The sequence below is a fragment of the Hippocampus comes genome, unplaced genomic scaffold (assembly GCF_001891065.2).
Source record: "Hippocampus comes isolate QL1 unplaced genomic scaffold, H_comes_QL1_v1.1 scaffold277, whole genome shotgun sequence".
NCBI classification, from domain to species: Eukaryota; Metazoa; Chordata; class Actinopteri; order Syngnathiformes; family Syngnathidae; genus Hippocampus; species Hippocampus comes.
Window position 1 is genome coordinate 180,750 of NW_017805365.1, and position 10,532 is coordinate 191,281.

Sequence of the window (10,532 nt, forward strand, 5' to 3'; positions counted from 1 at the left end):
GATGGCAGCAGCCGCATCGGCGCGGTCAACTGTGGCGACAACCTCCACTTGTGTCGGCGCAAAGGCATCAACAGCTACCCCAGCCTCTACATCTTCTCAGCCGGACAGGTCGGCGCCGCGCTCGTTTGCCAGGGAAATGGATGGCATCATCCGCATCGGCGCGGTCAACTGTGGCGACAACCTCCACTTGTGTCGGCGCAAAGGCATCAACAGCTACCCCAGCCTCTACATCTTCTCAGCCGGACAGGTCGGCGCCGCGCTCGCTTTTCCGTCGGTCCTCCTCGCGTCCTCCTTTTGCCCTCACAGGGCATTTTGGTGTCATCCGTCAGAAACCGGAGAAGTTCCACGGCGAGCGCGTCAAAGACGATCTGGTGACCTTCAGCATGCGGTTCATCAAGACCAGCGTTGTGCAGCTGCGGCAAGGTGAGCGACCCGCCCAACGCGGCGCGGGCCCGCCGCGGAGCCATCGTTTTGACGGCAGGCGCTCGGGTGTCGTTGCTAGGCGACGTGTTCAAAGAGATGGAGGGCACCTTTGCGCAAGGCCTGAGCTGGCTCATCACTTTCTGCGCCGACACGGGAGGTAAGCGGCGCCCGCGCGCTCCGCGCCGACCGATAACTTGACCCGTGCTGACAAGGCCCCTCCGCCGCCCGGACAGATTGTCTGGAGCACAGGACCCGACAGAAGCTGGCGTCCATGCTGGTGAGCATGCCGATCCCTTCGGAAGCGCCGAATGCTGAAATGACAAATGGCGAAAACGATTCGTGCGTGTTTGCGTAGGACGGCCTGGTGAGGGTCGGCTGGGTGGACTGCAGCGCGCAGCCGCGGCTCTGCCAGAATTTCCAGGTGAAACGCATGCACAGTTGCAAAAAATGATGACGAGTCATCGAAAATAACAGTTGGAAAAATGCAAGTTGCACAGTATTGGCCAAATATGCTGTTGACTGTTGCAATGTGGATCTGCTTGCGATATGTCAAATGTCCACAAACACAGGACGGACACCTTTCTTTTCTCATGAACGAAAGAGAATGTTTTTCAGGTGGCTTAATGTATTCTTATCCAGTTAAGCTGTGTTCGAAATGCCCCGAGATAGGTTTCTCCAACTGGATGGCGTTGAGCAAAGTCGGCCAAAAGCATCCGATGCCATGGGAATTCATCAAAACGCCTTTACGATACGATGCTCGCACGTCCCGTGACCGCGACAAGATATGGTTTCCCCCCCTCTGTTGAGCAGCCCGAATGAAAACATTTGTTTGCCGCCGGCAGGTCACTGGCGGAGCGACTGCTCTGTTCCCGCCGGGAAGTGCGCTGGATAAGGAAGGCGGCGTGCTGGTAAGCGTGACCATAGCGCGTTAGCATTAGCGCACGTGTGACTGACGCGTCTTGTGCTTGCAGTGGTTGAACACTCTGGACAGCAGGGAGATCTACGCTCGGGTCCTGCGGCACCTGCCCGACTTGGAGCTGCTCACGGCCGACAACTTCCACGTAAATATCAAAGCGTTTTGACGCTTGTCAAATTGAAGCCACTCGGGATGCTCCCATACCGCTTTATTTTCAAACCGATACAAGTACGTACTTGGGAGTAGTCCCCAATACTGTGTGTCAGCAGCCTTGACGAGCGCTCTATTGTCTTGATACCCATCGAGTGTCGGTGGTCTGCTGTCTGCAAAAGTCACACTTGAGTGACTAAGTGACTTGCTGTCCCCAGCTGAAGTTGGCCCGTCATCGCTGGTTGATCTCGTTCACGTTTGGAGAGCGCGGCCAAGGCGCGGACGAGTACAAGAAGCTGCGGGCCTTCCTCCGCGATGACCACATCCAGGTGGGGCTCGACCTTTGTCACATCGTCAGCCTGCGAGTGTGACGCGCGTGTGTGGGGGGTGTGTGTTTAGGTGGGCCGGGTAGACTGCCTTGTGGACTTCCAGCTGTGTCAGTCCATGTACGTCCACAAAGCCTGCGTGGCCGTCTTCAAAGGCCTGGGCGTCCACGACTTTGAGATCCATCACGGTCAGTGGTCTTTTTTTTCTGTTTTCCTCTGTTCCTTTCACGCTCGTCATGACTCCTCCCCCCGCAGGCAAGGACGCCGTCTACAACATAGTGGCTTTCGCCCGGGACAGCGTGCGGGCTCACGTGACCACTCTGAGGCCCGACAACTTCCCCTCCGACAGGAAGGAGCCCTGGCTGGTGGACTTCTTCGCCCCCGTGAGTCTTCGTCGAACAGCGGGCGAGCGGGGAAAAAAAAAATGCAGCGGCACAATTGAATGTAAAGTTGCCCGCTAGGAGACCATTGCAATCGAATCCGGCCCGTCATCTGTTTTGAGACAGCGGCCTGTTTTTTTTGTCTTCGTGCTCGAGCGCCGAAGTAACAGGACAGGATATGTCCGTGCGATGAGGGCAATGGAAGATTTGTCCAACGCTATGTGCTTGTGCCGTTGTTGCGGTGGCGCGCCAGTGGTGCCCGCCGTGTCGAGCTCTGCTTCCCGAGTTGAGGAAAGCGTCCATCCGGCTGGCGGGACGCGTCCGGTTCGGCACCTTGGACTGCACCGTCCACCTGGACCTCTGCTCCATGGTGAGCTTTTTTTATTGACCAGAAGTAACAAATGATTTCAGGAATTCACGAACAATAGTCAAATCGGCAGTTTTGCGCCTTTGACGCCGCCGTTTTGGTATTTCTTTCAATCAATGGTTGGTTTCATGAAGACGTGCCCTTGTGGACCTTCCCGTCTGAATGACGCTTCTGACGCGTTTTGTTTTCCACGCTGTCGCCAGTACAACATCGAAGCGTACCCCACCACCGTCATCTTCAACGGCTCCTCCGTTCACGAGTACGAAGGACGACAGTCGGCCGACGGCATCCTGGATTTTGTGCAGGTCCGACCTCCCCCCGTCCGTCTCCGTCGTCTCCAGATGTTGCTCATTCTCGCCCGTGTTGCCCGCAGGACCTGGTCAACCCGTCCGTGGTGGTTCTCGATCCCTCCAGTTTTGCCGAGAAAGTGACAGGCGAGCGCCACGCCGCCTCATCCGTCTTCTTCGGCTTCCTCGCGTCCTCGCCTCACTTGTCGTTGTCTTTCAGATTTAGGCCAAGGCGAAATGTGGGCCATCGATTTTTACGCACCCTGGTGCGGTCCGTGTCAGGCTCTGCTGCCCGAATGGAGGCGCATGGCGCGGGTAACGGACGACACGCGGGCGCACAGCACTGACACACACTTTCATGCAGAACTAACACACATGTGCACGCGCATGCAAACAGACACTGCGGAAAGACACACACACACACATGCACTGTCACGTGGTACACACACACACAAGTACATAGAAACTCGCACCCCGGCGCATCCAACACACACACACATACGCACTTGGACTTTGTGGCGTTGCTTGACATTGTGTGTCGTGTGCGCGCAGATGTTGTCGGGCCAGGTTCTGGTGGGTTCCGTGGACTGCCAGCGCTTCCAGTCGTTTTGCCAAAGTCAAAACGTGCGCTCGTACCCCGAAATCCGCCTGTACTCGGGCGGCGGCAGGACGGCCTACCGCCACACGTAATGCGCTTCGGCCGGACACGCCTCGCTCGCGCCCAAGCGCGAGCGCCTACGACGCGTGACGTTGTTGTGTTTTTGTGTAGGACTTATAACGGCTGGCACAGAGACGCGCACACGCTGCGAACGTGGGCACTCAGGTAGGCTCGCGTCCAAATGATTCCTTTTGAATCCATTTTTCATCTCAAACCTATTTTTTTTTTTTTTTTTTAATGCCCCCGATCAACTCAAATGAATTTCAACATTGATGGCTTGACTGTCCGGTGGATGCGTTGACGCACAGCGCGTTGCCCCGAGCGTCACTGGATCTGACGCCAAGCTCCTTCCGCTCTCTGCTGCTGGAGGGTCACGACCCCTGGGTGGTGGACTTCTATGCCCCGTGGTGCGGACCCTGCAAACACTTTGCCCCCGAGTTTGAGGTTGTGGCTCGGGTGAGACTCGCATCTTCCTATTTATCCGCTGCCCCGTCCCCAAGAAAAATGCGGCCGTGGTCTCATCGCCGACGTGATTGACAGGTCCTTAAAGGGGAAGTCCGGGCCGGTAAGATTGACTGCCAGGCTCATTATCAGACCTGTGAATCAGCCGGAATCACTGCCTACCCCACGGTACGCTTCTACGAACCAGACCGGGATGGCAACAGGGTGAGGACACGCCCGCCCGCACGCACGCGCACAAACGCGGGCACGCGAATGAACCACGGGACGTGTGTCGACAGCGCCCGCACGGCGGCGAGAGCATCAACAGCCGAGATGCAAACGTGATTGCAGACGTCATCAGACAGAGACTACAGCGCTCGTCGGGACGCTTGCACAACAAGAAGGTGGGTTACTCGACTCAAACAGATTTCTTGAGCACTCTGTATACAGCCGCCGCTGTATACCGAGTGCACGTTGAAAACGCTCGGTGTTATGCGCTCCCTCTTACCGGAAGCCGTCAAGAGGTGAGATGCAGCATTCTGAAGCAACCGGAGACGCTTCACGGGGGGCCGGCCGACTCCAAAGTCGGGTGCGTTACAGTCACCCGAAACGTGATGACAACCACCGCGGGGCGCGCTCCGCAGTGAATGCAACCCGCAGATTCGAACCTATTAAGACATGTCAACCTTTTCTTCGACGAGTATTTGGTGGCATCCGGTTGAAATTATGTCACATCAATGTCACATCTGATGTCAGCTTGATGCGAACGTTGTGGGGAAACGCCACGGGCAACTTGTATGATGTCAAAACACCCCCAAATGTGAGTATGACGTGGACGTTGTCCCCTCAGGATGAACTCTGACGAATGGGATCGGGTCGAGCCACAAACACTACCGAGGCACAGAAGACACACTGGACTCTTGGCATCAGCTACTTCTCTGCCTTCTTATCTCTTCCTTTTTCTTTTTTTTTTTTTTTTAACATGGACGTCTCTGTGATTGGTATTTACTCTGTGAGATAAAACTAGGAGACGCTGTTACACACACGCACGCACACACACACAATAATCCTGAATGTACGCAAATAAAACCAAAATATTCCTCAATAGTCCTGTCGTCATCTCGGTCATGATGTCATTGAGCAGTGACAAAAGTGTCCCAACATGTCGGGTAAGTCAACTTGTTTTGATTCATCTTCTTTTTTTTTTTGGTTTCCGTCATCGCGCTGAAGTCCAAAATGTGAGCGAGCAGCAGGTGTCGCTGTTGCTGTGAAAAGACTCGCATCGACACGCGTGAAACCTTGGGAGCAACCTGACCACTGCTTGTGTGGCGTGAGTTTTTTTTTTTATATTGATTTGTTTCAACTGCGTTTGTGCTTGTGTCCTCGTTGTGTCATTTGGAATGTGTGAGTGTGACACAGTGGGCAAAGGAAACCGAACTATGAACGCCGCCCGTCAATCCCGAAGCAGAAGGGGAGGTTTGAGGCCTCACGCCTGGTCAGCCCGAGCGCAATGTCCCGAGGAACGGACGGATGGCGAACCGCAGCCTTTGGTCCACATCCCCCTCCGCACCTCCGTTTGGAACGAAGACGCCGTTTTGATGAAACGTGAGAGGCCGTCAACGAGCGAAGAGCGCTCCGGTTGCCTTGATTCAACTTTTCAATGCAAGCGAGTCAAAGTCGGCTCTCGTTTGTGGACTTGGCCAAAGACAACCTGAAGCTCGGTTCACGTTGTGTGCTGCCGTCTAAAGCAAAAACAAAAACAACCCAAGTCGTCGTGTCTCTTCGAACCTCCACGTAACGGCTACGCTTCCTCTCTATAAGTGCCCAAACACTTTGTGGAACCTGATGTCCACCATGAAGGAATTTGTTTGGGGTGGGTGGGGGGGGGGGGGTTTCTCGTGGCTAATAGTGCGTCGCTCATGTCTTCGGACAATATCCTGTTTGTGTGCCTCGATAGAAGCTTGCGAGCAGCAGGGACGGCCTGGGCTTTCTCGGGTGCCAGGCGGCTTTTGTGTGTGTGCGTGTGTGTGTTGATGTGAAATGGACACGCGGACGAGCAGGAGCGGGATGAGGAGGCGGCACGGCTGGAACTCCCCAGAGAAAACATTTTCTCTTCCATTGCGGGGCCAAAACACAGCTGAGAAAACACGGTGGAAAGTGAAGGAGGTAGGAACCGTTGGACTTGCGCCCATACACACACACACACACACGCACGTTTGCGTTTCCTCATGTCGGCATTTGAAATGTGTTGGGTTCAAATCAAACACAACTTTTTGTTTGGCTTTTATTGCGTTCTTTTTTTTTCTCGCTTTACTGGTAGTGGACTTAAGCTTTTGGGTGAGTCTTCCACTTTCCGCTCACACACAAAAGAGAATGTTGTTTTTTTTGCAGTTCATCTTGGCCATCTGTTTAGCATTTAGGGTTTAAATTTGGGAGCAAAGAAATCTCCAATGAGCTCCCTCGGAACTGGGTCTGTAATGGCCGTGTCAAATCAAAACGGCACGCGGGTATCTTTTCAGGCTTTCGCGGGTCGATACTCATGATAGACCAAATTTCACGTGGAATTGGGTGTGGGGGGCCTACTGTTCAAAAGAAGTGAGTTGACAGACCCCCGAAAATGGCCAGATGGACGCCGGATTGGTTGCTTGAATCCCAAAAAGAGAGAAACCAAGTACAATTTAAAAACAAGCTTTTTTTTATTATTTTTATTCGTTTCATCAATTTCATTCGGTTCTTCCAAAGGAACCACGTCGTCGTCACATGCGATACCGAATCAAATTGAGAGCGGCGCAACGAAAAAAGTGAAAAGTCGGCTATTGTTGTTGGCTGATATTGTTCATGTTGCTATGATGACCGCGGACCTATTGCACTCGTTGAACCTGCTCTGCCTTTTGCCCCTTTTCTTTGGTTCTCAGCACGAGGACAACAAGTCATGGACGTGAGTGAAAAAGCGCAGAAATTCCCTTTATGCGGGGAAAACAGACCAAATGGAAGCCCAGATCCCTGGTGAGAAGCCTCTCGCCCGCACAACCACACACACACACACACACACACACACACACACACACACACACACCCCCACAAGCAAACCTTAGCAGACAGCACTCACAAGTATTTTCTCTCTCTCTCTCACACACACACATACACACACACACTAAATGTGCAAAGATAAATGAACTACATTGTGCTACCTGTGATAGTGCAATATACACACACACACACACACACACACACACACACACACACGCACGCCTGGTTGGTCCCATCTCAGTGGCGACTCCTGCGATGAGCTGCTCGAGCTTTTCCCTGCAGGATCTGATCCCAACGCTACACACAGAAAAGATGTCGGCATTAGAGGCGGGCGGCAATCAATTGAGGAATCTGCTGGATAGAAAACATCTGCAGAATTCAAATCGCATCTACTGCGAGTCGGGTGGGCGTCACCGCGCTTTGAAAATGTCTGCTGACCTTAACTTTGCGTCCCATCTTGTCCTTCCACTTCTGCGCGATTGAGCCGTCAATCAGCAGCAACCTGCAATGCGGATAGGCCCCGCCCCCCGGCCGCCCCCACGTCAGCCACTCGCCATCGCCTCGCTAAACGCGCCGCCGTAGCGCGCCTACCTGGACGTCTCCTCGTTCTCGTATCCCATGATGAGGTACTCGTCTCCGACGGTGACGGGCGGACACTGGCACGAGGACGAGTAGTGAAGGGTGAGCGTCTCTCTGGGGATGTGCACCAGCGAAGACTTGAGGACCTCGCGAACCTCCACCACCGCCGTGGGCTCCATGCCCCGCGTGCGCACTTCACGCACGCGGGCGCGGATCACTACGCAAATCCCCCCCAACATATCAAAATCAGAATCATCTTTATTGGCCAAGTATGTAGAACACACACAGGTTGAAAGACACCTTCTGCATCCAAAGGGTGAAAGAAAATCGTCCAAGTGGCAATATTGCCACATGAACACTGCACAAAATCGAACGGCATGCGATCACATCCCGGGACGAAGAAGACCCGTGCGCTCAAAGGGCGGACAAACTCTTGTGAAAGGCAGCGACTCCCACCAACGGAGCACTTTCGGGACCTCCCGAATGGCGTCCGCTCATCCGAAGCAGACCTTGCTCATGGAATCCCACCGAGTCCCATCAGAGAAGGAGCAAAAACGCCATCGGAGTCTGTGGACATCATCTACTCCTCGACACCCGCATGGGAAAGATGGGAAATATCCTCAAAGGTCCCGGAGCCGCAAGTGGAGAAAGGGACAAGCCGGAATGTGGAAACTGTCGGGCCTATCTCACTCCTACCAACCGCCGGCAAAGTCTTCCGGTCCGATCTTCGCAGGTACTGGCTAAATCTCGGCGCGGCTCCCGGCCATCCCGGGGGGACTTGAACATGATCCCCATTGCGAATGCTGGACACATTTGGTTCTACGCGCGGCCTTTCGGCACCCGACGACGGCGTTTTGATGCGTCGACCGTTCGGCCTTGTCGACTGTTCCGAACCACCGACGGTATCGGCCAAAATACCGTCTTCATCAAAATCAACTCACCGTAATTGTAGTTGTTCTTCAGGTAGGTATTCAAACCCATCTTGACGGTCTTACATTTGCAGCGATCTACACGCGCGCCAGGAGACACGGAGAGCGTGCGTTAGCGGCGGCGGCGTCTGTCGGCGGCTCGGCCTCCCGGAAGCGCCACTTTACCGACGACTTCTCCTCTGCAGTGAAGGTTGCCGGCGTCCAAGGGAAAGTCCGGACTGGACTCTGTCAATCAAAGGAGAAATCCGTTTTGCGGGGTGCCCGGGTGGCAAAAATGAGCGTTTTGGACTTTTTGGAGTGATGACCTACCTGGGTTGCAGCGAGCCGGGTCCTGGGAGTACGGATCTGCAAAGACACCAAAGCGCACCGCTGAATGGGACAAACGGCCAACGGCGCGCCGCTCCTCGCGGCCAGCGCTCACGCTCGTTGGACGACATGGCGTCGTTCCCTTTGCTTCGAAATGCTCTTAGCTTGAAGCCAACGTTTGCCAGGTCTTTTTTCCATGACCGTATTTTTGGAAGACCTTTTGGGTGCATTTGGTTTGAAGGCCAAGCAAGATCATGTCACTTTTTTTTTGTTTCTTTTTTGCTCAAAATATCCTCTTTTGCGGTTTTATACGTGTCGTGCTCAAAAGGTTTGGGCAAAACGGGCATACATTTACGCAATGTTTTTCAAAGTGTGTTCCATTCATTATTTGGTACTTTATCCATTTTTAGATTTCCATTTGTAGTTTCATCAAGGAAATATGAACCTTACCTTGTGTGAAAAAAAAAAAGGATTTTGGGGCGAGGTCAAAATTTCAATTTTTCTTTTTCACATTTTAACAGAAATATTTATTATTATTTTTTTTTTGCAGCGTGGTGGATGAAATTTTTTTTTTACAGTCGTTTTTAAAAAATTGTACATTTTTTGGGGTGGGGGTGAAAATAGAATTATTTATCCTAGACATTGTTTCAAATATCTTTTTGTTTGAGAACAGTAGAAACCATGCGATTTTGGGGACATTGTTTTTGCTCACAGCATTTTTTTTTCTCGACAATTTCTTTGTTGGACTCAAACATTGGAGGAGGGCTTTTGAAAATCATGCCTTATTTTTTTTACAATTTTTTTTTTTTTTTGGTCTGCGTGTTTTTTTGAATTTGAAGCTGCGTTTTTCCCATCTGTTTTGCGTAGGAGTTCGTACCGGCGGCGTCGGCCTTGACGATGGCCTCGGGCGAGATGCAGACGCCGCGGTCGTAGAGGGGCAGCTCGCCGCACTGGAGGCTGTCGGGCCAGCTGTGGTTGTAGCGCCTCATGACGGGCTCGCATCCGCGCCGGGCGCGCTCGCACACCGCCTTGCACGGCTTGATGGGCTCGTGCTGGAAGTCGATGGTGCAGATGGGCGCGTACATGGCGCACAGGAAGAACAGCAGGTCGGCGCTGCAGCCCGTCCCTGCGGAAGGTAACCGCGACACACGTCACCCACGGCCATCGGAAACACTCGGCTCGAGTCGCCCGGCGGAATTTTGGCACATGAGGAGGGCGAAAAAGGGCTTCCCGTGCTCCGAGGCATTTCCCACGGGCGCAAGCGTGAAACAAAACGGAGCCATTGAGAAAAGAACGGTCCTCGTTGTGTCATCGGACCTTTCAAAAAAAGACTTTGTAAACAAAGTCCGGTGTGGCCATCAAAAGCCCTTTCTCAGGATTGGCTTTGTCGGTTGAGATGTCACGAAGTTTAAAAAGCAATGCGCCCAAGTCACTGGTTTGCTTGACACGTTTCTCTTTTGCTCTGCTTTTTGCTTCGAAACCGCTGTTTTGGGGGAAACCGACACAGATTCTCCCACCGCCGACTCAGAACGGAGAAAGTCAAAACCAACTTTTTGTAGGGGCAAAAGAGCACGAGGCTTGGCTTTGAAATGCAAAGTGGCCACATTTGGACATCTGGCTGTTTCTGCTCGATGCCAACAATGTCGTGTGACCGAACAAAACGGTCTGGAAATGCTCCTAAATGGCAGCGGGCAATACGGGGGTGGGGGGGGGGGGGAGTGGGGGCGGCAAAAAGAGTTC

General features: G+C 53.2%; 2 protein-coding genes across 2 annotated transcripts in view; one reads left to right on the plus strand and one right to left on the minus strand.

Moving 5' to 3' along the window:
• The first annotated feature begins 1 nt into the window (after position 1).
• Positions 2–5,050, plus strand: dnajc10 (DnaJ (Hsp40) homolog, subfamily C, member 10). The gene is made up of 20 exons (XM_019871915.1): positions 2–247; positions 330–423; positions 503–580; positions 657–700; positions 779–844; positions 1,266–1,331; positions 1,395–1,484; positions 1,708–1,818; positions 1,889–2,003; positions 2,071–2,198; positions 2,449–2,565; positions 2,766–2,867; positions 2,936–2,996; positions 3,070–3,164; positions 3,402–3,535; positions 3,619–3,672; positions 3,816–3,963; positions 4,048–4,173; positions 4,248–4,352; positions 4,799–5,050. Exons 1-20 carry the CDS (start codon positions 2–4, stop codon positions 4,808–4,810), a joined length of 1,992 nt encoding a protein of 663 aa, XP_019727474.1. The 3' UTR covers positions 4,811–5,050.
• A 2,085-nt stretch (positions 5,051–7,135) lies between these two features.
• frzb (frizzled related protein) overlaps positions 7,136–10,532 on the minus strand; it is a 5,814-nt gene continuing 2,417 nt past the window's right edge. The window contains exons 2-8 of the mRNA XM_019871931.1: positions 9,670–9,918; positions 8,796–8,831; positions 8,652–8,711; positions 8,499–8,564; positions 7,570–7,774; positions 7,417–7,480; positions 7,136–7,275 (exon numbers count right to left, since the gene is read on the minus strand). Coding sequence (XP_019727490.1) covers positions 7,216–7,275; positions 7,417–7,480; positions 7,570–7,774; positions 8,499–8,564; positions 8,652–8,711; positions 8,796–8,831; positions 9,670–9,918 — 740 coding nt within the window. The 3' untranslated portion in view covers positions 7,136–7,215. The remainder of the gene's footprint in view (positions 7,276–7,416; positions 7,481–7,569; positions 7,775–8,498; positions 8,565–8,651; positions 8,712–8,795; positions 8,832–9,669; positions 9,919–10,532) is intronic.